Consider the following 26,723-nt stretch of genomic DNA (forward strand, 5'->3'; position numbering starts at 1 on the left):
GCCAGAGTTGGCAACAGGGCTTTGGATTGTTTGGTTAGCTGCCTGGATCCACCTTGTACAGGCTCTCTTTACTCATCTGGTAGTAGTTGCTTTGTTTCCTATATTTCTCTTTCCTCAGTATAAGAGCTATCAACACTAAAACTGAATGAATTACAAGACAGAAACTTTTCTTTTAAACTCTCATACACAAGTTTTAGAATTAATACTGTTGAGAATGATGAAAAATTTCTAAACTAGAATCTACCAAGAACCAAAATAGTGCTATAATCTCAAAAGGAAGCTAAATTGCAATAATTGCTTTCTTTGAATTTAGAGTAAAATCTCATTATTTAGTACATCACCAGTTCAGAATTGCTTCCTATAATTCTGAAATAGACAAATAGACTAGGCAGACTTACTGCCTACCAGCACTGTGGTGGGGAGTATTTAAAAATAAACAAGATCAAGAAAAAGTTACTTACATGCTATCCGTCATGCTAAACTATCATTAAGAGTTAGGGCTCTGAAGATGGACAGATCTGTGTGCTTAAATCTCAACTCCATCCCTACAACCTCTGTGGTTTGGGTGTGACATGACAAGAAATAATAGATACCACTTAATGAGCACATATTCTGTGCCAAGTGATTTGTTAAGAACTTCACTTATCTAATGAAATCCTTACAACAACTTTGAGGTAGTTAATAATATTATTCTAATTTTAAAGATGAGGAAATCAAGCCTTAGGATAAATAGCCATAAAATCACAGTTTAAAAAGAGACAGGGCTTTCCTACAACTCAACAACAAAACAACAAACAACCTGATTTAAAAATGGGCAAAAGACTCAAATAGACATTTCTCCAAAGAAGACATACAAATAGCCAGTAAGCACATGAAAAGATATTCAACATCACTAATCATCAGGGAAATGCAAATCAAAACCACAATGAGATATTTTATACTCATGAGGATAGCTGTTGCAAAAACAAACAAACAAACAAAAACAGAAAGTAGTAATCATTGGCATGGATTTGAAGAAACTGGAACCCTTGAGCATTGCTGGTAGGAGTTAAAACGGTGCAGCCACTGTTGGAAACCGTTTGGTAGTTCCTCAAAAAAATTAAACAGAATTAAATTATCCAGCAATTTCACTTCTGAGTCTATACCAAAAATAACTGAAGAGAGAGACTTGAACAGATATTTGTACACCCATGTTCATAGTAACATTACTCACAATAGCCAATAGAGTAGAAACAACTCAGAAGCCCATCAACAGATGAATGGATAAACAAAATGTAGTACAGACATACAGTGGAATGTTATTCCATCTTAAAAAGGAAATTCTGACACATGCTACAACATAGATGAACCCTGAAGACATTATGCTAAGTGAAATAAGCCAGTTACAGAAAAACAAATATTATATGATTCCACTTATATGAGCTACCTAGAGTAGCGAAATTCACAGAAACCAAAGTAGAATGGTGGTAACCCCAGGGGGCAGGCATGTGGGGGAGGAGGATTGTTGAGGAGTTAGTCTTTAATAGTTTTTAATGAGTATAGTTTCAGTTTGGGAAGATGAAAAAGTTCTAGAAATAGATGGTGGTGAAAGTTGCATAACAATGTGAATCTACTTAATGCCAACAAACTGTACACTTGAAAATGGTTAAAATGGTAAATTTTATGTTATGTATATTTTACCACAATTGGGAAAAAAAAGACAAATATTTTAACCTCTCACTTCTCCCTAGAGACCCAAAAATATCCCATCTAGCAAGGTTGGATGGGCATGTCCCTCTGCCTCTGAGAAAAGTTGTTTGGTACAAATTAGCAGAGGATTACTGAGTTCATGAGTAAAAATTTCTCTTATACATAAAGTAAGGAAGTATAAATTCTGCTAGTGTTAGCACTTCCCTCACACAGAGCAAATTATCTTGCTGTCAGAACTGTTCCATCAATGAATTATTTATTCAAAATATCATTAAATAAATATTGCAAGATTATATGTCCATGAGATATAAAGATTAAAGTTGGTGTGTGAAATAGAACTAATTCATTCGTTTTACTAAGACTGAGGTAGCACTTTTATTCAAGCTGCCAAACTGTACCTATAAAATAATGAAAAATACCAAACTAGGAGATACATTTTTATTACTTCCTCTGTTTCAGTGCTCGAAATGAGCAGAACATTTCAATAATTGCCCAATTTTTGTCTTGGAAAGACACTGTGCACTGCATACAATACTCCATAAAATGTATTTTTAACAATAACTTTTTAGAAATCATGCAATGCTCTACTGCCTGCAAAATAACGAGCCTAAGGCGGCCACCATGTGGACTGTATTCTGAAGGTCTGAGTTACTCTGGAAACAGCTGTGCAGGGAGAAGTGGAAAGGCCCAGAGATTTGTAGAATTCACTTTATTTCATAACAACAGTTTGTAAGTCACGAGCTTCCTGAGAACTTTACTCATTTGTTTTTTCAGAGAGAGCTTTATTTTTTAAAACTTAAATCTTTCTTTCTTTATCTTGATCTCTGAAACTTCTGCACTGCATTTCACTTACATTAATTTTAGTCATTATTCACTAGGTTTGTGAGAAATCTAGGCACAAGACCAACTGTGATCATTCCATCCTCCCTGGTCTACCCTCTGACTCTGCTTTCCAGAGTCCTCTAATGCACCAGCAAAGGAGACCATTGAGGCAGGGGCAAGGTTGAGGGTGTTACCATCTCAATATCTATTCACTACACTCACCTTTCCCTAGGTTCACCTTTCACTTGCACGCATGTACAGACTAGAGCAAAAGATGGTATTCATATTCTCATGGGTTTCCTAAAAGCAAAATGCAGAAGAATCGTGATCTGACAGAGGATGGGGGAATTTTTTGGAAGAAAAAGACAAAGCTGTCAAAATGATGTCATAAAGACAAAACACTGAACGGCTTTAAAAGTGAAAGAAGAAATATAAGAGGTGTGGCCTTTAAAAGCAACACTAAGCTTTTTAAATTATGCATGAGGGAGAAGGAAAATAAGACATATGGCCTTTAAAAATTATATCAAGGGCTTCCCTGGTGGCACAGTGGTTAAGAATCCGCCTGCCAATGCAGAGGACACGGGTTCGAGCCCTGGTCCAGGAAGATCCCACATGCCGCAGAGCAGCTTAGCCTGTGCACCACAACTACTGATCCTGCACTCTAGAGCCCGTGAGACACAACTACTGAGCCCGCATGCTACAACTACTGAAGCCCACGTGCCTAGAGCCCGTGCTCTGCAACGAGAAGCCACTGCAATGAGAAGCCTGCGCACTGCAACGAAGAGTAGCCCCCGCTCGCCACAACTAGAGAAAGCCTGCACGTAGCAACAAAGACCCAATGCAGCCAAAAAGAAAAAAATTAAATAAATAAATTTTTTAAAAGATTTTTAAAAAATAAAACAAAAAATAAAAACTATATCAAGATTTTAAAATATTCTGCATGAAGGCAAAATGTGTTATTGTTCGTGACAAACACATGGAGGTCAGAGTTCAGCTTACAGACAAGGAAGTGTTTCTATATTTTCTCTGTAATGAGAAGATCATGTTAAGCATATTTAGTTACACTGTCATTCATTAACCTGGTGTATTCTCTGCAAAGAAATGATCAAAGAATTCAAAGTCCAATTCTCCTAGAAATTCAAGCCAGTCTTAGTCTATCTTTCAGAAAGAAAGAAAGAATCCAGTGAAACCCAGATGGGAAAAAAAAAAAAGGAATAAATCTGGGGGTTAAGCGGTGGTGGTGGAAGCAATAGAAGGTATTGGTCCATTCCTGGAAGGCTGGTATCAAGCAGAATAGTAACTGTGTATTTAGTTTTTCTCAAGCATACCTATTTTATTAAATGCTTCTTGTAGTTCTTCCAGCTCCTCCCGAGAAATGGTGGTGGTGCTGTTCTCCATCTCTGAGTAGGAAAGACTACCTTCAGGTCTTTATATCTAGGAAAAGCAATGTTAGAAAAAGAACGTTAGCCCTCTGGAAACATTTACGTAAGCAGTAACAGAGGACACAGGCAGTAAAACATCTAGAAGAAATCACCTGAGAGGTCTGGCTGACGAGAAACAACTAGGAATAGATCCCCTGATAATACTCTTTCCCAGCACAGGTGAGCCAGACAATAACTGAGATTCAGTAAAGGGAAGAAACACCGGTTTTCCACACCCTGTGCTTATCCAGGGCATAGGCATTTCTCAATGGTTTGTATGATTTTCATTTACATTTGACCCACTGTTTCAGTAAAAGAAGCATTTCAAGTTGAGCAAAGTATAGCATTTAAAAATATAAAGGGTGTGGTTGGAAAGTAAAATTTTAGGACATGAATAATGTCCACAAAAAGAATAAAGTTAGAGCTGGATCATCTTGGATGGAGCTTGCGGCTCTAATGTTTAACTTTACAGCATTCAACCATTGCCACCTCCTTTCCCTTTCCCTGTGCTAGGTCTTTCCCAGATCTGCAGGGCCCTTCTTACTCTGAGCAGGTGAGACAAACTAAAACAAACAAACAAACAAAAATCATGTAAAACTGGGTTGTAAGAAAAGAAAGCATGTGATATTCATTATAGAAAATAATTGGTAGCAAAGACCCAAATCAGAAATTTTAAATTAGCCACAATCCTACTATCCAGAAATATCAACTAGTACATTTTATCTGCATCTTTCTTTGCTTTTCAAATGCACCTGTACCTTTACTGGGGGGTGAAAATCTGAGTATATTATAATTTTTTGTACTAATACATTGTATGTATCAACATAATATTTAATGGCCACATAGTACTATGTCATAACTTATTTGGTAAATTCCTTGTTTCATGGTATTTGCATTGCTTCCAATTTTGCATTATAAACAAATGCTACAGTGAACATCCTTACAGATAAAGCTCTGTACAGATCCATGTTTATTGCTGTAGATAAATATTTCAAGATGGAATTACTTACTTTTTTTTCTTTTGGCTGTGCCGCACGGCTTATGGGAATCTTAGTTCCCTGACCAGGGATTGAACTTGGGCCGAGACAGTGAAAGTGCCGAGTCCTAGCCACTGGACCACCAGGGAATCCCCAAGAATTACTTACATTTTTAACGCTTCTAATATATAGCAGAACAACTCATTTTTAAAATGACTTCATGGTTTGACTATTCAATGTAAAGTTATAGATGAATACAAATCATGTATTCCTCTTAAACACACCTAATTACATTAAAGTTATACATATTTCAGAAAGTAAGTGAAAATGAGAGTTTTATAAGATAATAAGAACTGAAGCTAAGCAGGAAATTCTCTTTTTTTACACACATATTTATATAAGAGGTTCAACATCATCCCTGAACATTCCTAATTTGGGGGTTAAGCACACAATTTTTTTATTATTATTATTTTTTATTATTATTTCTGGGTGCATTGGGTCTTCGTTGCTGCTCTAGTTGCGGCGAGTGGGGGCTACTCTTTGTTGTGGTGCGCAGGCTTCTCATTGCGTTGGCTTCTCTTGTTGCAGAGCATGGGCTCTAGGCGCATGGGCTTCAGTAGTTGTGGCATGCGGGCTCAGTAGTTGTGGCTTGCGGGCTTATTTGCTCCGCAGCATGTGAGATCTTCCCAGACCAGGAATTGAACCCGTGTCCCCTGCATTGGCAGGTGGATTCTTAACCACTGAGCCACCAGAGAAGTCCCAGCACATAATTTTTTTTTTCTTTTTTTTTTGGCGGTACGCGGGCCTCTCACTGTTGTGGCCTCTCCTGTTGCGGAGCACAGGCTCCGGACGCACAGGCTCAGCGGCCATGGCTCACGGGCCCAGCCGCTCCGCAGCATGTGGGATCTTCCCGGACTGGGGTACGAACCCGTGTCCCCTGCATCGGCAGGCAGACTCCCAACCACTGCACCACCAGGGAAGCCCTGCCCATTTTTTAATTAGGTTGTTTTGGGTTTAACTGGAACTCTTACTTCCTGGATGCAATTTCTTACATGTCAGCATTAAATACATGTCCACATTTTTATTGAATTCTCACTGTTACAATGTTTTACTGTATTTAATACTATTTACAGGCATACTTATTTTGTGTTGAAAGAGATGACACAATCCTTTTAGGATTTTTAAGGATAACCCCCAGTCTGCAAAATGCTAATTCTGTCATGGCTGGCTTTGACTCTCTGTGGTTTTGGATATCCTGCATATCCTTTCCCATATTCAAAATGGTTTCTATCCCTTGTCTCAAAGTTTTAAAAATAGTGCTCCAATTTTAGCATTCACACTCCACAGAAAGGCTGCAAATTAACAGTCCTTGTGTTGACCTTGCATTTGAAATGATAAATATACCTGGAGTTCTATTCTTTGCTCAAGCCTGTTCAAATGTATGTCACTTGTTAATTACATAAAATATTTTTATTCTCCCACAATCAGACAAAACCAGCACATAAACGCAGTGAAAAAACAATTTACCCAAATGATATTATTTCATAAGGATAAAGAAGTTTATAGCATTATACAAGTCCTTTAGTATTTAAATGAGAAAAATACAGAACAATCGTTAAGATATATTCTTAGAAGAAGAAAGCAAGATGCAGAAGAATAATATGGTTGGCGGAAGGGGAGCTGTATCAGTTGTGTATTTATAAAAGCATTTCCAGAAGGATACAGAGAAAGGTAACAGTGATTGCCTCTCGAGGGAAAATGGGGGATTGGAGGCACAATGATAAAGGGGCTTACTTTTCATTATGTATATTTTTAACTTATTTTTTTAGACTATAAGCCTATCAAAATCAAAAATAACTGAAAAACAATAGAAGTAATTGTGGTAAAACACTGGAAAAAAATAAAATAAATACTAGTGGTCTGAAAGTATACACTATTGAACACTGACAGATAATAAGATTAATATATACGTACCTATATCTATATGTTACAATTTTAAGTAAGAGCACCTATATTTCCTTACAAAGCAAAATACTATGATTAAAATAGCAAAGTAATTTATAGCCTTCCACAAAGGCATGACGATGTAGCGGTAGAATGGTTAATGGAAAATATATTGCCTGTTTTGTAAGTATAGACTCTGCATAAACATACAATATCAATATTTTTCTAAGGTTTTGCAAAATTATGATAATATTAGGATTCTTCAGAAACTAAGTACAGTATATAGTCTGCCTTAACAAGCACGTTTTTTTTGGCTGCTCTGCGCAGCATGCAGGATCTTAGTTCCCTCATCAGGGATTGAACCTGCACCCCCTGCATTGAGAGCATGGAGTCCTAACCACTGGATCACCAGGGAAGTCCCAACAAGCATTTTTACATAGCACAATAAACTTATCGGGAGCAATATACACTGTTGGCTGAGAAAATATTTGATATGTAAAAGACTGTTACATGATCCCCAAATAAATTGCTTACTATGATATTTTTCCATGGAAAAATGTTTCTGCTACGATAAGAAGCACTGACATTTAAAAACTTTATGGACGAGAATTAAAGTTTCAAAGTATTATGTTAAAATTTTAGAAGAGAGCTTCCCTGGTGGCGCAGTGGTTGAGAGTCCGCCTGCCGATGCAGGGGACACCGGTTCGTGCCCCAGTCTGGGAAGATCCCACATGCCGCGGAGCGGCTGGGCCCGTGAGCCATGGCCACAGAGCCTGCGCGTCCGGAGCCTGTGCTCTGCAATGGGAGAGGCCACGGCAGTGAGAGGCCCCAAAAAAATTTTAGAATAAAAGCTCAATGACCCTATAACTAGTATCCTCATATTTATTTTTCTTACTACTCCCAGACTTAGGTGATTAATGCACTGTCCTAAATGCTTTGTGTCCATTCTCACTTACTCCTCACCACTCCATGAGGTAGGTACTGTCCTCACTTTATAATTGAGAAAGGGATGCTTCATAGGATTGAGTAACTTTCTCAAGGTCCCAAAGTGAATAACTCTCATTGTCTCCTAACTGAGTTATGGCAGAACCTGACTGTCTCATTCCTACTTCTAGGCCAATATGCTCTGCCGCCTCCCCCATATAATCTGACATCAAATCATAAAAACATGTCAATATGTGTTTGTACAATAATCACACAATAACTTACACAACATATGAAGCATATATTATATATCTGTGAAATAAGAATTTGCATTTTAAAAGAAATCAGCTTCTGTAAAATTCTTTATAAAGTTTTGGGGAAAACATTCTAGCTAGATCAACTCATTTTTATTTATCACATAACTTGTCGGTCCTGAAACACTGTAGAATACACAGTTACTAGAATTCACTTTGTAGTTTTAGAAATGAAGAACACATCACTAACAGGTACCCAAACACTGAAACATACATACCTGGATGCCTGATACAGCTCAGAGCATAGTTTTCCAAAGTCAGTCCTGAAAGATGCAGCCCAGAGGTGGCCAGGATCACTGACCAGAGATCCACCAACAGGGCAGGTTATGCTGAATTCTCTAGACAGGTACATCTTCCCATGGATTTTGACATGTGCCCTATACATCTTCAATAATTTCAACTCTGCTTTCCTCCTCTGCTTTTTTTTTTTAGCCCATATAATTTTAAGTAAAACCTTCTTTCACCAATTAAAGCCCCCTTTTTCCCCTCTCCTAATCCTCAAGTGTACCTGACACAACCAAACATAAAATTGGAAAGTTAAGAAAGTATATTCTAAAAATGAACTTTTTAATTTAGATGAAATTGGATGTCATCTTTTCTCCTCCCTCAAATTTCTAACTTCCTTGAACCTTTAAAATCTTTACCAAAATTAGTCTAAGTAGCCCTTTACGATTGGCAGGATCTAAAGCTCTTAGGACAGTTTCAAAGAAAAAGGCATTAGAAACAACCCTGAGACCAACAAGACTTTGATGCCTTTCTACCAATCCCAAAGGTCCCAACTTCGAGGGATCAAAGCTGTCTTTCCTGGTACCTTTTGGCTTCCCGGCTATTCTGCTTTCCCTCCTCCCACTGTGGTCCTAGACCGGGACACCTGAGATTCTGAGTTCTCCGGGGAACCACTGGCCCAGGGCAGGCAGCCTTCCCCCAGCCCATTCTCCAAAATTCCCTTCTTCCCTTCTTTCCCCTTCTCTAGTCTTAAAAACAATAATGGCAAATATTTAGAGAGGACTTTCAGTGGGGCTGGAACTATGCCACCTTCCTCACACACATGAGCTCACCATTTATCTGTTCCTCTGATGGAACAAGCATCCTCCCTTCAAATGTAAATTAGAGGCCTGCAAAGATTAGGTAACCTGCCCAAGGAAGGTAGACAAAATAAAAGATTCAAAATCAAATCTGTTGGGCTTCCCTGGTGGTGCAGTGGTTAAGAATCTGCCTGCCAATGCAGGGGACATGGGTTCAAACCCTGGTCCGGGAAGATCCCACATGCCGCGGAGCAACTAAGCCCATGCACCACAACTACTGAGCCTGCACTCTAGAGCCTGTGAGCCACAGCTATTGAACCTACATGCCACAACTGCTGAATCCCGTGCACCTAGAGCCTGTGCTCCGCAACAAGAGAAGGCACCGCAATGAGACGCCCGCGCACCGCAACGAAGAGTAGCCTCCGCTCACCGCAACTAGAGAAAGCCCGCGCACAGCAATGAAGACCCAACGCAGCCAATAAATAAATTAATTTTTAAAAAAGAACATAAAGAAATGTGGTATTTCTTTCCTACCTGATTCTTTATGGCAAAAGTCTTGATGGTGTCTCTCTAGAGAAGTGACCAGGATCAGATGTTCCAGAGCATTTCAGTACCTCTGGTGAGTAGCAGTTCTACTGGTGTCCTGTCTCCTCCTTCCCTTCTTCACAAACTTAGCTCCCACCACAGCCCTCCCCTTTTCCTTTCACATCCTATATTCAGCTCTCCACTACAAGTTGAAAGATCACAGGTGAAAAATTTTAAAAAAAGAAAGGAAGAAGGGGAGGGAGGGAGGGAGGGAGGAAGGAAGGAAGGAAGATAGATCACAGGGTCACTGGAATAAATCACTATGTGAAAAAATAAACAGCTAAGAAATACAAATCAATTGAAGAGTTTTCTTTCTAATTTAAAGGAAACCTGGAAAATATTTTTATCTATCTGTAATATTTCCATCAATCTCCTTTTTCAATTACATTTCACAATAGAGAGCTGTGTCATTCATTTTGCAAAAAGCAAACATCATATTCCATATCAGCCTGTTAATTTCTTCAAATCAGATTTTCTTTAGTTAACTGGAATGTCCACTGACTCTCTAATATAAGTATGAACTCGGATACCATTGACTTTGTTAAGTATTAGTCTCCTATTCTACACACCAGCCTGGAGTGCCCTTTGGACAAAGCAAGGTATTAATGGGTACAGTGTAATTCACATTTTCCCTGAGCATCTTTCTGCTCTGACAGAACGGAGCTCAGCTTTCTCATTCATTCTACAAGGGGCAGCCATGCTAGGTTTCCTAAAAAGTGATCAATTTGATCGCCAACAGCCAGGATTTCCAAGCCCCAAACTATTTTTTAAAAGGTAATGTTAAAAAGAGTTCCTGTTATTCTCAAATAAGCAAAATAATTTCCTAAGTGCCTGCACGATCCTAGAAACATAATTAGGCACCATTATGATGAGTTAAGACAGGTTTAACACCTGGGATGAAGGGACAGTTGGCTCCGAATTGACTCATTTGTGACCTCTCAAAGGGAGGCCTGGTAATCTCCTGCAAAAACAAACAAAACAAAAAGTAACAATATACTGTTATCTTAATGTTGGGGCTTTTTTCCGCTTCAGTTTTTCCAAGTCTTAACCATCTCATTACTCCCCACACTACCAAGTTAACATGCTCTCTGCCACCTATGCTCAATCCAACAGTCCACTCACTAATGCCCACATCTCCTTAACCCCTCTCACCCGCATTAGATCGCCTCTGTCTTTACCTTGGCTTTTATGTATTATTCACATACACTAATGTATTCTTGATTATGTGTTGTCTTGTAATTGTCACATTTTGCTATTTTATTCTTATTCACCTTCCTAACTTCATTGCTTGCTCTTTGCAGGTAAAAGATACATATTTTCTTCTTTTTATGTTCCCCATGGCCTTACTGTATTATGTACGTAGGAAAAGTTTAGTTAAATTCATTATCAGGGATATTTCCCTTCATAGAGCAGGGATGGTACTAGGTCAAAAAAGGGCCAAACAAAACAATGGTCAGTGGGAAATGCGCCACCAACAGATGAGTGAAAAGACTGAGAGAGGGCTTCCACACCTCGATAATCAGTCTTCTTCATTCACTCACCTCATTGTTTATTCAACCACAACTTATGAACACCTGTTCACTGTGCTGAGTATTAGGGGCACAAAGATGGCACTGGAGTTTTTGAACCTACATGGGTTGATCATCTTTCAAAATAATCTTTGCCCTAAATCTTGCAAAATAGTTTTTGTCAACTTTTTCCTAATCCTTTCACAAAGGAGTAAATAATATAGCCCCGATTCTTCCCTAGGGGAACCTTTTAAGTGTTACTCTTGCAAACACCAGATAGAGAAATAAAGAAATCCGCTGGCAAAGTAGAGAAGAACAGAGAGAACTCGTCTACATCTTGTCCCCACTGCCTCACTGCATGGGCCACCATGATGGTCACCTCCATGACCAGCTGCAGTTAAATTCATCATAGTCTTGTGTATTTGTACACTTGGGCTCTGACTTGGGTTGCCTTCTGAGCATTGAGTGGCTGCTAGAGTTTCCACCAAGGCCTTTCTACATCCATTTACTTCAAAGCCCCAGTACGAAGCCCCTAGTAAGGGAGTTTAAATTCATTCATTCAAGTACTCAACAAATAACGTACTATTTGACTGGACTAAGCATGGAGATTTAAAGATGAATAAGAATTAGTTTCTTCTAAAACAACACTCAATGCAATGCTGACCAGGTTCAACTATAAATGCCTGAGAAGTTTAACTAAAACTGATTTTTTTTGATAAATGATATAAAGTAATCTTACGATGACTTCTCTTCGATCAACAAATTAGAATCATCCCCTAATTCATTTGCTGTTTTAATCTGGATTTAAAGGGACCTCCTTGTATACTATATATCACTTATTATAGGGGTTATTCAGCATATATCATATATAATCCTGGGTTGGAAGTTTCTAACTGTAGCCAAGGCAATTGTAGTATATGGAATGGCAATATGAGAAGGCTAAAAGGGGTGTGCATGTGTGGGTTTGTGTCTGTGTGCACACGCACGTGTATCTACACACATGCACAAGCAAACATATGCACTGAAGAGAAAACAAGAATGGGAGAAAGAGACAGGGACCAAAGACTTTTGAAGAAAACAAAAACAGAAGTTTTTGGAAAAGCATTTAGCATGTGAAAAATTCATGTAACTCTCTTTCTTCACTTAAGCAAAGTGCAAGTCAGAGGTAGGCAAGACCCCAACCAGAATACCTATGTAAAAGCATGTGGGGAGTCAACAAATATTTAGAGTCCAAAAATGGACTCAGACAAAAAGAAAAAAAGTAGATTATACAGAAGGACTTGGAAAAAATAACTTTCCCAAGAACAGACACTGGAAGCTGCTGGCATGACCACTCTGACCTTCCCTACTTTGTGTACGGGATTTGGTCACTCAAGCCCAGAGGTTCAAATGTCATTTGACTTGTGCAGTTGAATGAATAGGTGTGAAGAGTTAGAGTTGCTCACTGAATGGTTAAATCAGCATGTAAAAAAAAAAATGGTCTCTTCTCACAAGGCCCTTACTCCAGAGTTCTCCCCATTATCCCTGACTAACACCAAACAGGTGCTGACTCAGGTTTGAAACCCAAATACTTGAAGTAGGTACAAGTGCAGAAGTGATAAAGGGATGGCCTAGGCAGAGGGACAATGTGCAAAGCTCACCTCCCACCCTGTGCCCTTAGCTCCACCCGGACGGGTACACTAATGGATCCACCACGCCTCAATGGTGTAGACACAGCTCCTCCACTGCAGCCTGTCCAAGGGGCAGGGAAACCTCTGCCCCTCTGTTAGCGAAGCCAAGGTTAATAACATTATTTGAGTTGAGAAATAGGAAACTACATTAAATGTATACCTAAAAGATACAAAGTAGAGTTTATTGATCCAAGCTTTAGTCAAGAATATCCATAGGAGACGGTGATTGGAACCATTTGGAAGTGTGAAACAAAGGGGAGGCCTTAGTCCCCAGCACCCCCCTGAAGCCTCACACTCTAAGTTCAACATTAAATGAATATAACTAACTTGTAAACTGAGGAAATTACAATCTATGAAGTGGGAGTCAGTTCTTCTCAGGGCCTACTGACCCATGATACCCCATGGTCCCAAGCTCAGCAACACTTCTGCTCTGAAGGCCATGAAAATTCTTCCTGGTCCCTAAAGTCCTAGATGAGGGATGAGGTCCCTATATCCGACTCCCTAGCCTTCACCCCTTTTCCTGATGTTTCCACGATGCCAATCAGGGCTCTAAAAGAGGAAGCCATGGCTGAGCTCCAATGGACTGTTGCCAAGAGGAATCAGGCCAAAGTCGCCTGATCTTCTGATGTTTAAATGGAAGCAGAAATCCATACTTTTATGTGCCATCTGATTTTTAAATCTGGCAAACAATCTGAATTATTATAAACACCAGGGGTGTCTAACTAGAACCCCAGTCTATTAATTTTGGTTCTGTACCTCCCTAATTTTGTTACTTCACTTGGCCTCCCAAAGGGTCTTGGAGGAAATGCTGTGTTTCTCTAGAAACACTTCAAGAAAACTAGCTCATTCTAAGGGCCAGGAGGAAAATATTTAGTCCCTTAATGTGTCAAAACCCAACCTCGGTTATGCACCTCTTACCATATGATCTCAATGAGGGACATTTCCAAGTGTCAGCTCCTCTGAAAGAAGAAGGTCCAACAGGTCAAGAGCCCATCAATCAGATTCCTAGCTCAGGTAACTGGATCTGCCTACCATCCCAGGATCTTTTTCTTCTCGTTTATTATTTACATCCCATCTACTCTCCCCCAACCCCACCCCGACTTTGGACTTCTCTGGCTAAGAAAATTCAACACACAAGTGTTACCCAAGTTCCTATCATATAATGTTCCAATATCATCAACACTTCAAGTATAATTTTCTCAACATATTTTGTTTTCTTCTCCAGCAACTATTTCCATACTTCTGGTAACAGCACCAATTTTAGTTTTGGGGTTCTACTCATTCCCTATAATCTATCCATGCCATTTGACTGAAGCTCCAGTCCAAGCCAATAAGCACGTCACACTCTCTGGCCATAGTGATTTGGTTTAGGGATGGCCATATCGCCCAGCTGGAGCCAAGAAAACAGAAGGCTTTTGTGGAGCTTTCTGTAATGAGAGTCCCACACACTCCCCTTGACCCATATTCATGAGGATGTAGAGGCCAGAATAGCTGCAGCCATCTTGCCTCCACGAGGAAAGAACCCAGGGCTGAGAAAGAAGCCCAAACCAACACTCAGCAGAAAACAGTGACAATGAGTGAAGAGAAAACCCCACACCCGGCAGGGCTGAGTCTTGAATCCCACCGTGCTAACGCCCTTGTGCTTCTTTCGTTACTTGAAACAATATATTTTTTTAACATCTTTATTGGAGTATAATTGCTTTACAATGGTGTGTTAGTTTCTGCTTTACAACAAATGAATCAGTTATATATATACATATGTTCCCATATCTCTTTCCTCTTGCATCTCCCTCCCTCCCACCCTCCCTATCCCACCCCTCCAGGCGATCACAAAGCACCAAGCTGATCTCCCTGTGCTATGCGGCTGCTTCCCACTAGCTATCTACTTTATGTTTCGTAGTGTATACATGTCTATGCCTCTCTCTCGCTTTGTCACAGCTTACCCCTCCCCCTCCCCATATCCTCAAGTCCATTCTCTAGTAGGTCTGTGTCTTTATTCCTGTCTTACCCCTAGGTTCTTCATGACATTTCTTTTTTCTTAAATTCCATATATATGTGTTAGCATACGGTATTTGTCTCTCTTTCTTACTTACTTCACTCTGTATGACAGACTCTAGGTCTATCCACCTCATTACAAATAGCTCAATTTCATTTCTTTTTATGGCTGAGTAATATTCCATTGTATACACGTGCCACATCTTCTTTATCCATTCATCCGATGATGGACACTTAGGTTGTTTCCATCTCCGGGCTATTGTAAATAGAGCTGCAATGAACATTTTGGTACATGACTCTTTTTGAATTATGGTTTTCTCAGGGTATATGCCCAGTAGTGGGATTGCTGGGTCATATGGTAGTTCTATTTGTAGTTTTTTAAGGAACCTCCATACTGTTCTCCGCAGTGGCTGTATCAATTTACATTCCCACCAACAGTGCAAGAGGGTTCCCTTTTCTCCACACCCTCTCTAGCATTTATTGTTTCTAGATTTTTTGATGATGGCCATTCTGACTGGTGTGAGGTGATATCTCACTGTAGTTTTGATTTGCATTTCTCTAATGATTAATGATGTTGAGCATTCTTTCATGTGTTTGTTGGCAGTCTGTATATCTTCTTTGGAGAAATGTCTATTTAGGTCTCTGCCCATTTTTGGATTGGGTTATTTGTTTTTTTGTTATTAAGCTGCATGAGCTGCTTGTAAATTTTGGAGATTAATCCTTTGTCAGTTGCTTCATTTGCAAATATTTTCTCCCATTCTGAGGGTTCTCTTTTGGTCTTGTTTATGGTTTCTTTTGCTGTGCAAAAGCTTTGAAGTTTCATTAGGTCCCATTTGTTTATTTTGAAACAATGTTTTTTAAAGCCAGGTAAACTGGGTTTCTATTACTTGCAACAATGAGTCCAAACCGATAACAAAGAGCAGTAACAGACATAATTTACAAAAAGAAAATAGAAAAAGGCGGGGTGTCAATTCCTCAAAGGATAGAGAGTATTTGGAGATCCCGAATTGGGAAAGAAAATTAACCATAATTATATTTTCTGAATAGATTTACATCTAGTAAGAAGCATTTTTTTTTTTTTTTTTTTTTTTTTTTCCCGGTACGCGGGCCTCTCACTGTTGTGGCCTCTCCCGTTGTGGAGCACAGGCTCCGGACGCGCAGGCTCAGCGGCCATGGCTCACGGGCCCAGCCGCTCCACGGCATGTGGGATCTTCCCAGACCGGGGCACGAACCTGTGTCCTCTGCATTGGCAGGCGGACTCTCAACCACTGCGTCACCAGGGAAGCCCAAGAAGCATTGTTTTTTTCATAATTTGTTATTTACCACCACCACACCTAATCTCAGAAATTCAGTGTATCAGTGAACTACCGAACAGTCAGTTTATGGTTGCTCCCATAGCAATCAACAGTGTTACAGATTATATTCATAGCCTAAAGGCTTCCTAGCCTATGGCTTCTTTGTACCTTTTTTCCTTCCTTTCATCTACAAAGGTTCTCCCCACTTCTCTCTTAAGTCATCTCTAGCTAAAGATGACAAACTGAGTAGTAATATAGTATGAGAAATAACAGATATTTCTTGTATGAGGTAGGGCAAGGCAATCTAGCTATAATAACGACCATTCAAAATCAACAAATCATTAAAATCAGGACATTACTAACCTACACCTCTAGACTCTACTCTTTCTCTGTGAATAATTCTTGTTTCCCACTCTACCTTGAGAAGGGCCTTCTCTTTCTGTAGAGGTCCCTTTCTGATGGTCTCATCACTTTCCTTCCTGCCACTTACTGTCACTAAGCACAGCTCAAACTCCACCATGACTTCCTTCATTGCCCTCATTCCATTTTAGCACGAGTTTATTGCGAAGATCTGAGGTACTAGGTATTGTACCAATATCTGGAGGCAATCAAATAGTGACTAACACCGAGACCTTGCTCTCAAAGAATTTACAACCTAGGAAGGGAGTCAGTAAACCACAGATGACAGCAATGGCAAACGCACAGGACTCCTTCACCCACTGCCGACGTCACTCCAATAGCAGTTCAAACCCACGGAGCCTGGAGTTGCCTCAGGATTCCCTTTTCAGCATGGCCCCACACACAGCCCCTACCAGGGGGCCAGCCCTCAAAATCAACTGAATGTCACCTCCAGAACCGCAGTACAAACTGGAATGAAATAAGCAGGAAAAGAAGAATCTTCTGACTGGAAGATTCAAGGAAGACTTTACAGAAGAGGCACCCTTTGAGACCTTGAAAAATGAGCGAGCATAGAGAGAGAGATGCAAATCCCAGTTAAGGGAGAAAAGTCTTAGAGGTCTCCCCACAGAGCACTGGGTCTGACAAAATGGAGTTCTTAACTAAGTATTTATGTTGTATTACAGCATCTTATCACCATGTAATTTTTAATTACAGAGGAAATGTAAGATACACCATTGTCCTCAAGAAACTTAACATTTTCAGGGTGATAAAATGATGCAATACAATATAAATACTTATTTTAAAAATCCACTTTTAACTTCTTGGTGACAATGATGGTGAGTGATCCTATTCAAAAGGTGTCACTCCTTTGAAAGCCTTTAACTTTTCTGTTAGCTCTTTTGCCTATTGGTAATTTCCATCTCTGACATATGAAAAATAACCCCCGCCGTCTCCAAAGATGGCTGCATGCTACACCTTGTATTCGGAACAGACCAATGCTGGCCAGCCTGAAGACTTCCTCTTTCCATTCACGTAGGCCAAAATTCACTTCTTTTGCACCTCAGACAACAAATGACATTATCCTCCAAGCCATACTTTCTAAAGAGGACGCTTCTATGACTTCTAGGACTCTTGGCCTCATCTGTGTCCCCTTACCTACTGACAATAGAAACATTTAATCTATCTACTTGGTATTTGTGCCAATTAAGGTATTTTGATTGTTAGCAATAAAACTGATTCTGGCAAAATTTGCCCAAAAAGGACCCGCACTGGAAGGGCACTGGGGGTTGGCTCAAAGAATCAAGAGAGGGCTAAACACACAGGCTCTGGAAGGATGGGTGCCAGGAAGCTCTAAGGAAACCCAAAGTGGAAACTATAATGTTCCACTTTGGGCACTAGTTCCAGTTGCTTCAACCACCACCATCTGTGGATGACAGTATCATTCCCAGGATGGCAGAGCTCAGGACACATGCCCATCCCTATGCTCAGAGGATACCAGGAAGACAAGGCCTACAGCTGTAGAGAATCTCATTTGCCTTCTGCACGCCTCTGTGTTTGCATGAAGCAAAGATAAAAGTTTAAGTCTGACTCCAAAACAAATGCAAGCATTCCATCCTAACAGTCTTCTCTCCACCTGAACTCATCTCACCCAACCAAAAACACCTGAAGGTCATATAAACCTGACTCATAAAATCTCTCCCAATTTCCCCACCCCAAAACCACAATACACAGCACTCATACACAATGGCAGTCTGAACAAGGCAAGGAAGACTTGGGCGCTCACTACCGGCCAAGCACTGTTCTGAGCAGTACACATATTGTCTCGTGTAATCCTCACAGCAATACTATCAGGTTGGTAATAATACAATTCCCATTTTACAGTTAAAGCAATTGAGGCCAAAAGCTTCACAATAAGTGGCAGAGCTGGGATCCAAACTCAGGGAGTCTGCCAAGTCCAGGTCCTTAATTATACATTGCCTTCTCAGTGGTGGTGCCCATCCATCCCCTTTCATCCCTATATCTCAAGTTATACACCCTGTGGCCTTTTCCTGTTAGAAGCTGCCCTAGAACCCTTCTTGTCAGTATAAACTGTTAGGATGTAGTGTGGACACAGTGTGATGTGTCTTATAGAAACTCAGGCAATGGACGGAAGAGTTTGAATGAGCTTTGGGAAAGTGATATGAATTCTTTCACAACACATTTTTTTTGTCTCTGGAAAAGTACTTTGCTCCTTTTTTCTATGTATTATTTGGTCACAGGAAAGTATACACCAGGGAGATAATTGCCTAGATTGTTACTGCCTAGATTGCCAAATATCTTATTCAGAATGAATGACTCAATACCAACACCAAAGTGCTGTCAGGGAACAGGAAGCCATGAGTCATTTCTAAGTGCTCTGGAATAAACCGGGCATTACCTCCTAGTTTATAACCCCCTTTCTCCCCGATTCTAGCCAAGAATGTCTATGTAAATGATTCACAGCGACACGGAGATTCTGGTCCAACATGTCCAAGTAAGCAGTGGAGTCCTACCAGGGTGTTTCCATGTCAGTGTTTGAACTTTAACCTCCAAAGCACACACTGGTTGTGCTTTGAACACACTTAAAGTCTTCATGTTTTATGCAGAAAAATTAAACCAGTATTTTCAGGAGTTGAATCTCTGAGGCACTTTATATTACAACCTGCAGAATCCAACTCTGACATTTCCTTATTAAGAAAACAAGCAAAAGAAGGAATTATCATTATATGTGGGTGTTTTCAAGGATCCACAGAAATCTTTCCTAAATCCTAAATTTCTATAAATTATGGATAAAAATCATTAGTACTGAAAAATATTTTCAAACAATTGCAAAGGATACCATATAACAAAGAACTAACAACTATCAAATTATTAACACAGTTTTCTTTAAAAGTACCACTAGATAACAAATCTACAGTTTTATCATTCTTTTAACAGCCTGCCTGCTACCAATGAAGGGTTCTACCAGCCAAACATAACAGGTTAGAGTTTTTTTCCTACTCCCAAGAGATGGACACCCTCAAAGTACAACTAGATATTTGCCCAAGAACTATGAGGTACCTTTGCTATCAGGGAAGGGAAGAAAGCAGTACCCACTACAAGCTCTGGAAATTTTCCCTCACCAGAATCTTGGCATTACAAAAATTAATAGCAGCACTATATATTTGCCAAGCATCTTATACTTTCCAAAGCAGATCCACATGGATTACCTCATTCTTAGACATAGGTACCCCAATAAAGGAATCGAGACACAATCAATTTTAATGATTTATAACACTTTTAAAATCCAGGCCACACTCCTCTCTCCAGAGACGAGAGAGCTGGCACCTAGACTGAGGGGTAAAATGATGTGCTCAGAATTCCAGAACAAGTCATCGACAATGCTGGATGAGAGGGCTTACATCAAAAGAGAATTCAAAGGAAAAACCACTAAGAAAAATACAGTCAAAATTAAGATACACAGGCATTAATGTTTATATGCCATGAGTTGTACAAGTTTAGAAATAAAGAAATTAACAAGAGCACTACTACTATAGAAGATGTTAAGTACTGACAGTTTAATTAGTCAAAAGCAAATAAGGATACAAGAATTTGAATAAAATTAATAAGTTGTAATGGTATAATATTTTCTACAACCCTCAGATTATACTCCTTCTTTTCCTAAATTAAATCAACATTAGCTCTAAGGCCTACCCAGTATCACTTGAGAAGACCAACACCAATGTTTTATAGATCCCTCTCCATTCTCTGAGTTATACCAGGACCTCAGAGAATATATGAGAATAAAACAATGAGAAGATCCCTTTTGTCATCAGTGAGCGAGAGGCTTCCTCTTCCAGGTTTATATCATACATTCAAAAGCGCCGTCCCAGTGACAAGGCAGAAACAGTGACCTTTCCTCCCAAGGTCAGTCCCAGTCACTTAGAACATCTCCTATATCTGTAGTCTCCCCAGCTGTAAGCCTCAGAGTCATCTTGACTCTATTACTTTCTCCCTTCCAAAACCCATAACTTACCACCAAATCCTACCACCAAATTCTGGAATATTCCCCTCCTCTCCGTCTTTACTTGTCACTGCCTTAGTCCAGCAACCTGGTGTCTTGTTAGGGCTACTTCAGGAGGTTCATTTCTGCTCTCCCTGACTCTCCCCATCCAGTCTTTGGCTCTTACCCTATGCCCATCAGCTTCAACATATTCCCCTCAAGTGAAACCAATCTAACAGTGCATTTAATAAGAAATATTTTACTTAAGACTTTACGGAGAGGTAGAGAAGAAAATTTACATTGCACACCATCGGGCAAAAGTCTGCAAGTTTTCCTTTAAGTACCTCATCTTTCCCCAAAACTCCTCTCTGAGAGGGCCTCCTTTCTCTCCTTCTGGGATAGAGGGGACTCCTGAACTGTCCCCTCTCTGGGCTTCAGCCTCCTGTCCTCAACCATCCCAATCACTTTTCTTACACTGAGCAATTCAACTCTTGCCTCAGATTCTACAATTTGTATCCTTTCACCCATCACCCAACACAACTTCCACCTAAGGAACCAACTTCCTTAGAAGACAGTAGGGGAATAGCAAGTAACAAAAGAGGACAAGTTAATAGTAACATAAGCTCCATATGATTGTTTAAGAAATTTTTTTTAACTGAAAAATCACTGACCTACTGAAAATATCTTTTTTAAATGGCCATTAAGCCAAGTGAAAATTAAGCTGAAACAATGAAATTTCATTGTTTTGCTCAGAAAATTAGCAGCCATATTTTAAAAAGTATAAGAATCAGTTGGAGCAATGGTTCCAGGAAACATAAAGACCCACTGTATGGGGTGCAAACTAAGACACCGCACTGGTGGGGTGCAAATTGAAACAAGTTTTCTCTAGGACAACTTAACAACAACAGAATTAAAAGTCTCAAAAATGTTGATAAAAGAATTCCACTTTTAGGAATTGTTCTACAGAACAATCTGAAATGAGCAAAGAGATAATGGTATAAATATGTTCACTTAATCATTATCACAATAATGGAAAAACTAAAACAACCTAAATTTCTAAACATAGAGGATTTAATAAAATATGGCATACTTATAAAAAGGAATGTTAGGCAGTCATTAAAAATCATGTTCTCAATGAGTATGAGAAAAAATTAACAATATGTCATCAGGTTTAAAAAAAGGAGAATATCAATATGTGTAATGCATTCCCAACTTTGTTTAAAGCATATATCTATGCAAAGAAAAAAGAGTGGATAGACCAGATGATATAGGCAATAAGGTAAGTTCCCCCGACTCTGCTTCAAATACATAGGATTGTTGGATAAAATATAAACCTTTAAATTTTGACAATAGGCATCTGAGCCTGAGCAAGCCAAAGAAATCTCCTGATGCCAGAAATGAAGTGGGAAATCAAGCAAGAGCAGGTCCACGTTCACATCTCAAGGGATAGGAGTTGAAACCTCAGGGCATGAACACAGCAGAAAGCTGGAAGTGGAACCCAAAGCCAGAAACTAGGAAGGAGCAATCCTCTCTGTAAAATGGGATGCTCACCATGGACTATGAGTAGGAAAAAGGCACCCATGAGAAGTCAGAACCCCCAATCTGCCCTGGGAGCGAGCGTAGGGCTGAATTCACACCATCCCACTATAAGAACCCAAGAAACCAATGAAACCACATGGATCTGGCAGAGGCAGAAACAAAACTGTCCCATAGGAAGACCTCCACCATCTAGAGTATACAGTGAACTCCAACTGAAGAAAATGCTCTGAAGATGAGCTCACAGACAAAAATTACAAACCATATAAGAACCCATCACCACAGAAGTCAGGAAGAGACTTCCACACTGGGAATCATTAAAAAGGACTTTAAAATAAATAAGTCTGAAATGTTCATAGATAAAAAGAAGGAATTCATTCACAAGTAAAAAACAAGACAATCTTAAAAAAAGAGAAAGTATATTTTAAAAAAATGAATAGGAGATATTGTACATAAAAGTAGTAACAGGAACTATTTTGGGGGTGATGGTGGTGAGATTATGGATGATTTAATTTTTTCTATATAGTTGCATATTTTCCACAATGACCAAATATTACTTTTATAACAGACAAGAAAGGAAGAAAAGGAAGAAAAAAAAGTGAAGTTTCACATTTAACCATTCCTACATGACAATTTAAAAGAATTTTGAAAAATGGAGGGGATAAACCTTGATGTGTTAATACTACAAGAATGAATCCAAACTGGTATCTAATGGAATGCCCCTACAACCAGCCAAACCCATATCATCAGATGCTACACCTGCCCACACCACATGCCCCAAACATACTGAGCACACCAGCAGATCATGTACATATTAGTTCTTCCTTAATACCAACCCTCTACACATGCCCTTTCCCTAGAATTCCCTTCTTCCTTTCCTCAACCTGCAAATTCCTAGTAACCATTCCCCTGCGGAGTCTTCCTCACTGAGCAGCTATCACTGAGTAATGCCAAAGAAAGTCATCCAACACTCTGGTTAATGCCATTTTTCACGCTGTATTTTCTGTCCATCCTACCTCCATCAAGGACTATGCATTTAGGGATGTAAGAAACAACTTTTCTCAGATCAACCCTGAATACTGACTGTCCAACACATCACTTACCCATAGTTGGTGTTCAATGAAAATTTGCTGTATGAATGTAAGTGCAGAAAATCATTAAAATCCTACCAAAATAGGACTTCCCTGGTGGTGCAGAAGTTAAGAATCCACCTGCCAATGCAGGGGACACAGGTTCGAGCCCTGGTCTGGGAAGATCCCACATGCCACAGAGCAACTAAGCCGTGCACCAACAACTACTGAGCCTGCACTCTAGAGCCCACGAGCCACAACTACTGAGCCTCCGTGCCATACCTACTGAAGCCTGTGCACCTAGAGCCCGTGCTCTGCAACAAGAGAAGACACCGCAATGAGAAGCCCACGCACGCAACGAAGAGAAGCCCCCACTCACCGCAACTAGAGAAAGCCCGCGCGCAGCAACGAAGACCCAATGCAGCCAAAAAACAAAACAAAACAAATTCTCTCAATTAAAAAAAAAAAATCCTACCAAAATAAACTCAGGGGAATCATCTGCTCAGTGCAGTTTTTCTCCTTTAGCCTCAGAGAAGTGAACTGGATTCATCTACCCACTGTCTGCTTACATCCTCTTGAATAATTGCCATTACAAATAGTATTGGCCGGGTCTTTTTCTGAAATGACTGCACCATGTATGCAATCACACTCATTTTACCTTCCTTCCTTATTCTATAAAACTCTCCCAGCTGATTAAAAGCAATACCTTAAATCAGGGGTCCCCAACCCCCAGGCCCACGGACCGGTACCAGTCCGCAGCCTGTTAGGACCCCGGCCTCACAGCAGGAGGTGAGCTGCGGGCGAGCGAGTGAAGCTTCACCTGCCGCTCCCCATCGCTCGCGTTACCGCCTGAACCAACCCCCACCCCCCTACCCCGGCCGTGGAAAAATTGTCTTCCACAAAACCGGTCCCTGGTGCCAAAAAGGTTGGGGACCGCTGCCTTAAGTCATTTTCAATGAGCAGTCCGTAGCAGATATGGCTTTTCTAGGCTTCTTTGGGCACTGGAAATACATGTAGAAAGAGTTAACATACTATGACTCTCAATTCAATTAAATTAAGTAAATCGTTTGGGATTGCTCAGTGTTCAACACTATGTCAAGCATCATAGGAGATATAAAAGAAATATTAGATGAATTCTCTGTACTCGAAAAGTTTAAATTCATTCATTTATTCATTCAGCCAATATTTACTGAGGACCAGCTATGCACTCCACCCAAAGCTAAGCACTGGGAAGCGCATCAAGACTTTGAATCCCTGACCTGGGCACTACAGGAGCTTACGTACCAGTTGAGAGGGATGTAAAAGACACAAATAGAGGGCTTCCCTGGTGGCGCAGTGGTTGAGAGTCCACCTGCCGATGCAGGGGACATGGGTTCCTGCCCCTGTCCGGGAGGATCCCACATGCCGCGGAGCGGCTGGGCCCGTGAGCCATGGCCGCTGAGCCTGCGCGTCCGGAGCCTGTGCTCCACCAACGGTAGAGGCCATAACAGTGAGAGGCCCACGTACCGCAAAAAAAAAAAAAAAAAAAAAAATCACTTGGCCATATACACAAGGGTGAATTTCTGGGCTGTCTATTCTGTTCCATTGGTCTATATTCCCGTATAATACCATCTTGATTATTGTTGTTTTGTAGTAAGTCTGGAAATAAGGAAGTGTGAGGCTTCCCACGTTGTCCTTCTTTTTCAATATTGTTTTGGCTACTTAGTATCCATCGAGATCCCGTTTGAATTTTTGATTTTTTTTTTCTATTTCTGTAAAAAAATGCCCTATAACTACTCTTGATCTTTGTTTTCAGATGCAGTAAAATTCCTTGGAAAGAGTTTGATCCTTTGGGGTCTTATCTTTAAGCTCTGTTAGGCAGGACAGAGCAGAGTTTAGTCTTGGGCTGTGGTTCTCAGCAGGAGATGATTATGCTCCTCAGAGGACACCTGGCAATGTCTAGAGACATTTCATGAGTGAAAACGTGTTACGGGCATCTAGTGTATTGAGGCCAGAGAGGCTGCTAACTACCCTACAAGGCACAGGGGATTCCCTTGTAACAAAGAGTTATTCAGTCCAAAATTTCTGTAGTGCTGAGGTGGAGAAACCATGCTCTAAGGGCTAATTATTCCCCACTATTGATATTGAGGTAAGATGCTTCTGTATTCTACCCAATACCCTGTAAATTACTACTTGTTTTTCAGTCTGGCTGATGGGAACAGGCACTATTCCTGGCTTGGTTTGAGCGCCTACTATTTTTCTTATTAATCCTTTCAGGTGGTTCTTTCTCAGGTCTCCACGTTACTTTCCTCACACCACTCGTCAGAACCTGGTGACTACTTGAGGGGGACGCTCTGCAGATCTGTGGAGTCCTTTCTGTGTAGTTCTCTTTTCTCCAGTAGTTTGTACTGTGAACTCCAGCTGCCTTTGCTCCCCACCTTCTCAGCTCCGAAGACCTTCAGTACTTATCCCCTCCTTGACTTGCAACCTGAAAACTCTCTTGAGACTGTAAATGTGGCAATTGTAGGGCTCATCCTCTTTATTTCCCATCTCTCCAAGAGCACTGTCCTTTTCTGCCTGATTTCCAGTATTTAAAAAAATATTTTTCATATATTTTGTCCATTTTGTCTTTTTCTTTTTTTTTCATTGTTTCAGTCAGGAGGGTAAATTCAGTCTCTGGTACTCCATCTCGGCCAGAAGCAAAAGTTTAAACTGTACATTTTATGTTTATAAATTAGAAAATATTTCACGTTCAGTAGAAAAATCTAAAGCAACTGCAGTACTTAGGAGGTATCCTTCCGGACTATTTTAATTTACAAGTGTTCATTTATATATATGTACCTAGATACATGTATGATTTTTTAATGGAGTTATGCCATAGACCTTAAACATTATTTTAATAGCTACATAAAATGAGAAAGGCAAATGAAAACAATGACCTAACATCCTAAACCCATCGGGTTGCCAAAAATGAAACTGATGGAAACACCACGTGCTAGAGAGGATATAAGAGATCAGAAGCTATTGCTGCTACATTGTTCTTCAAAGTGGTATATCGGAAAGAGGTGAAGGTATGCATACTCTATGACCCAGAATTTCACTTCTAGTAATTCATCCTAGAGGAACTCTTGTACAAATAAACCAAAGTACAGGTAAAAGCACAGTACTGTTTATAGTATCCAAAATAATTGGAAACAACGTGAATGTCCATCATCAGAAGGCTAGATAATTATAGAATATTCATTTAGTGAAATACTCCGTAACAGTTAAAATGAAGTAGATATCTGTATTAATATGAAAAGATCTTGGGCCTATATGTTAAATGAGAAAGGTATATAGCAGATATTTGTAAAATTTTTAAAGTATTTAAAATAGTGCTTTTAATGGACAGTGTTAATGGAAAAATATAGTAAGATGGGTGGAAAGAATAATTAACACATGCCAATTTCAGGCGAGGAAAGGGATTAAAATGGGAGAGGGCCTTCAATCATATCATTAATGTTTTATTTCTTATAGAAAATAAAGAGCTGATGCATAAAATAAATGGCAAATTGCTGACATTTCTTAAAT

At 39.9% G+C, this 26,723-nt stretch overlaps 1 protein-coding gene across 2 annotated transcripts in view; it reads right to left on the reverse strand.

Moving 5' to 3' along the window:
- Positions 1-26,723, reverse strand: part of PLS1 (plastin 1) — a 104,741-nt gene that overhangs the window by 45,686 nt on the left and 32,332 nt on the right. The window contains exons 1-2 of one of the 2 annotated variants that reach the window (XM_060149157.1): positions 9,651-9,775; positions 3,840-3,945 (exon numbers count right to left, since the gene is read on the reverse strand). In XM_060149157.1, the coding sequence (XP_060005140.1) occupies positions 3,840-3,909 (70 nt within the window). In that variant the 5' untranslated portion in view covers positions 3,910-3,945; positions 9,651-9,775. Of the gene's footprint in view, positions 1-3,839; positions 3,946-9,650; positions 9,776-26,723 lie in introns of those variants that run through there. The other variant, XM_060149158.1, reaches the window with a different exon arrangement.

Source organism: Lagenorhynchus albirostris, chromosome 5 (genome assembly GCF_949774975.1).
Source record: "Lagenorhynchus albirostris chromosome 5, mLagAlb1.1, whole genome shotgun sequence".
Lineage (NCBI taxonomy): Eukaryota > Metazoa > Chordata > Mammalia > Artiodactyla > Delphinidae > Lagenorhynchus > Lagenorhynchus albirostris.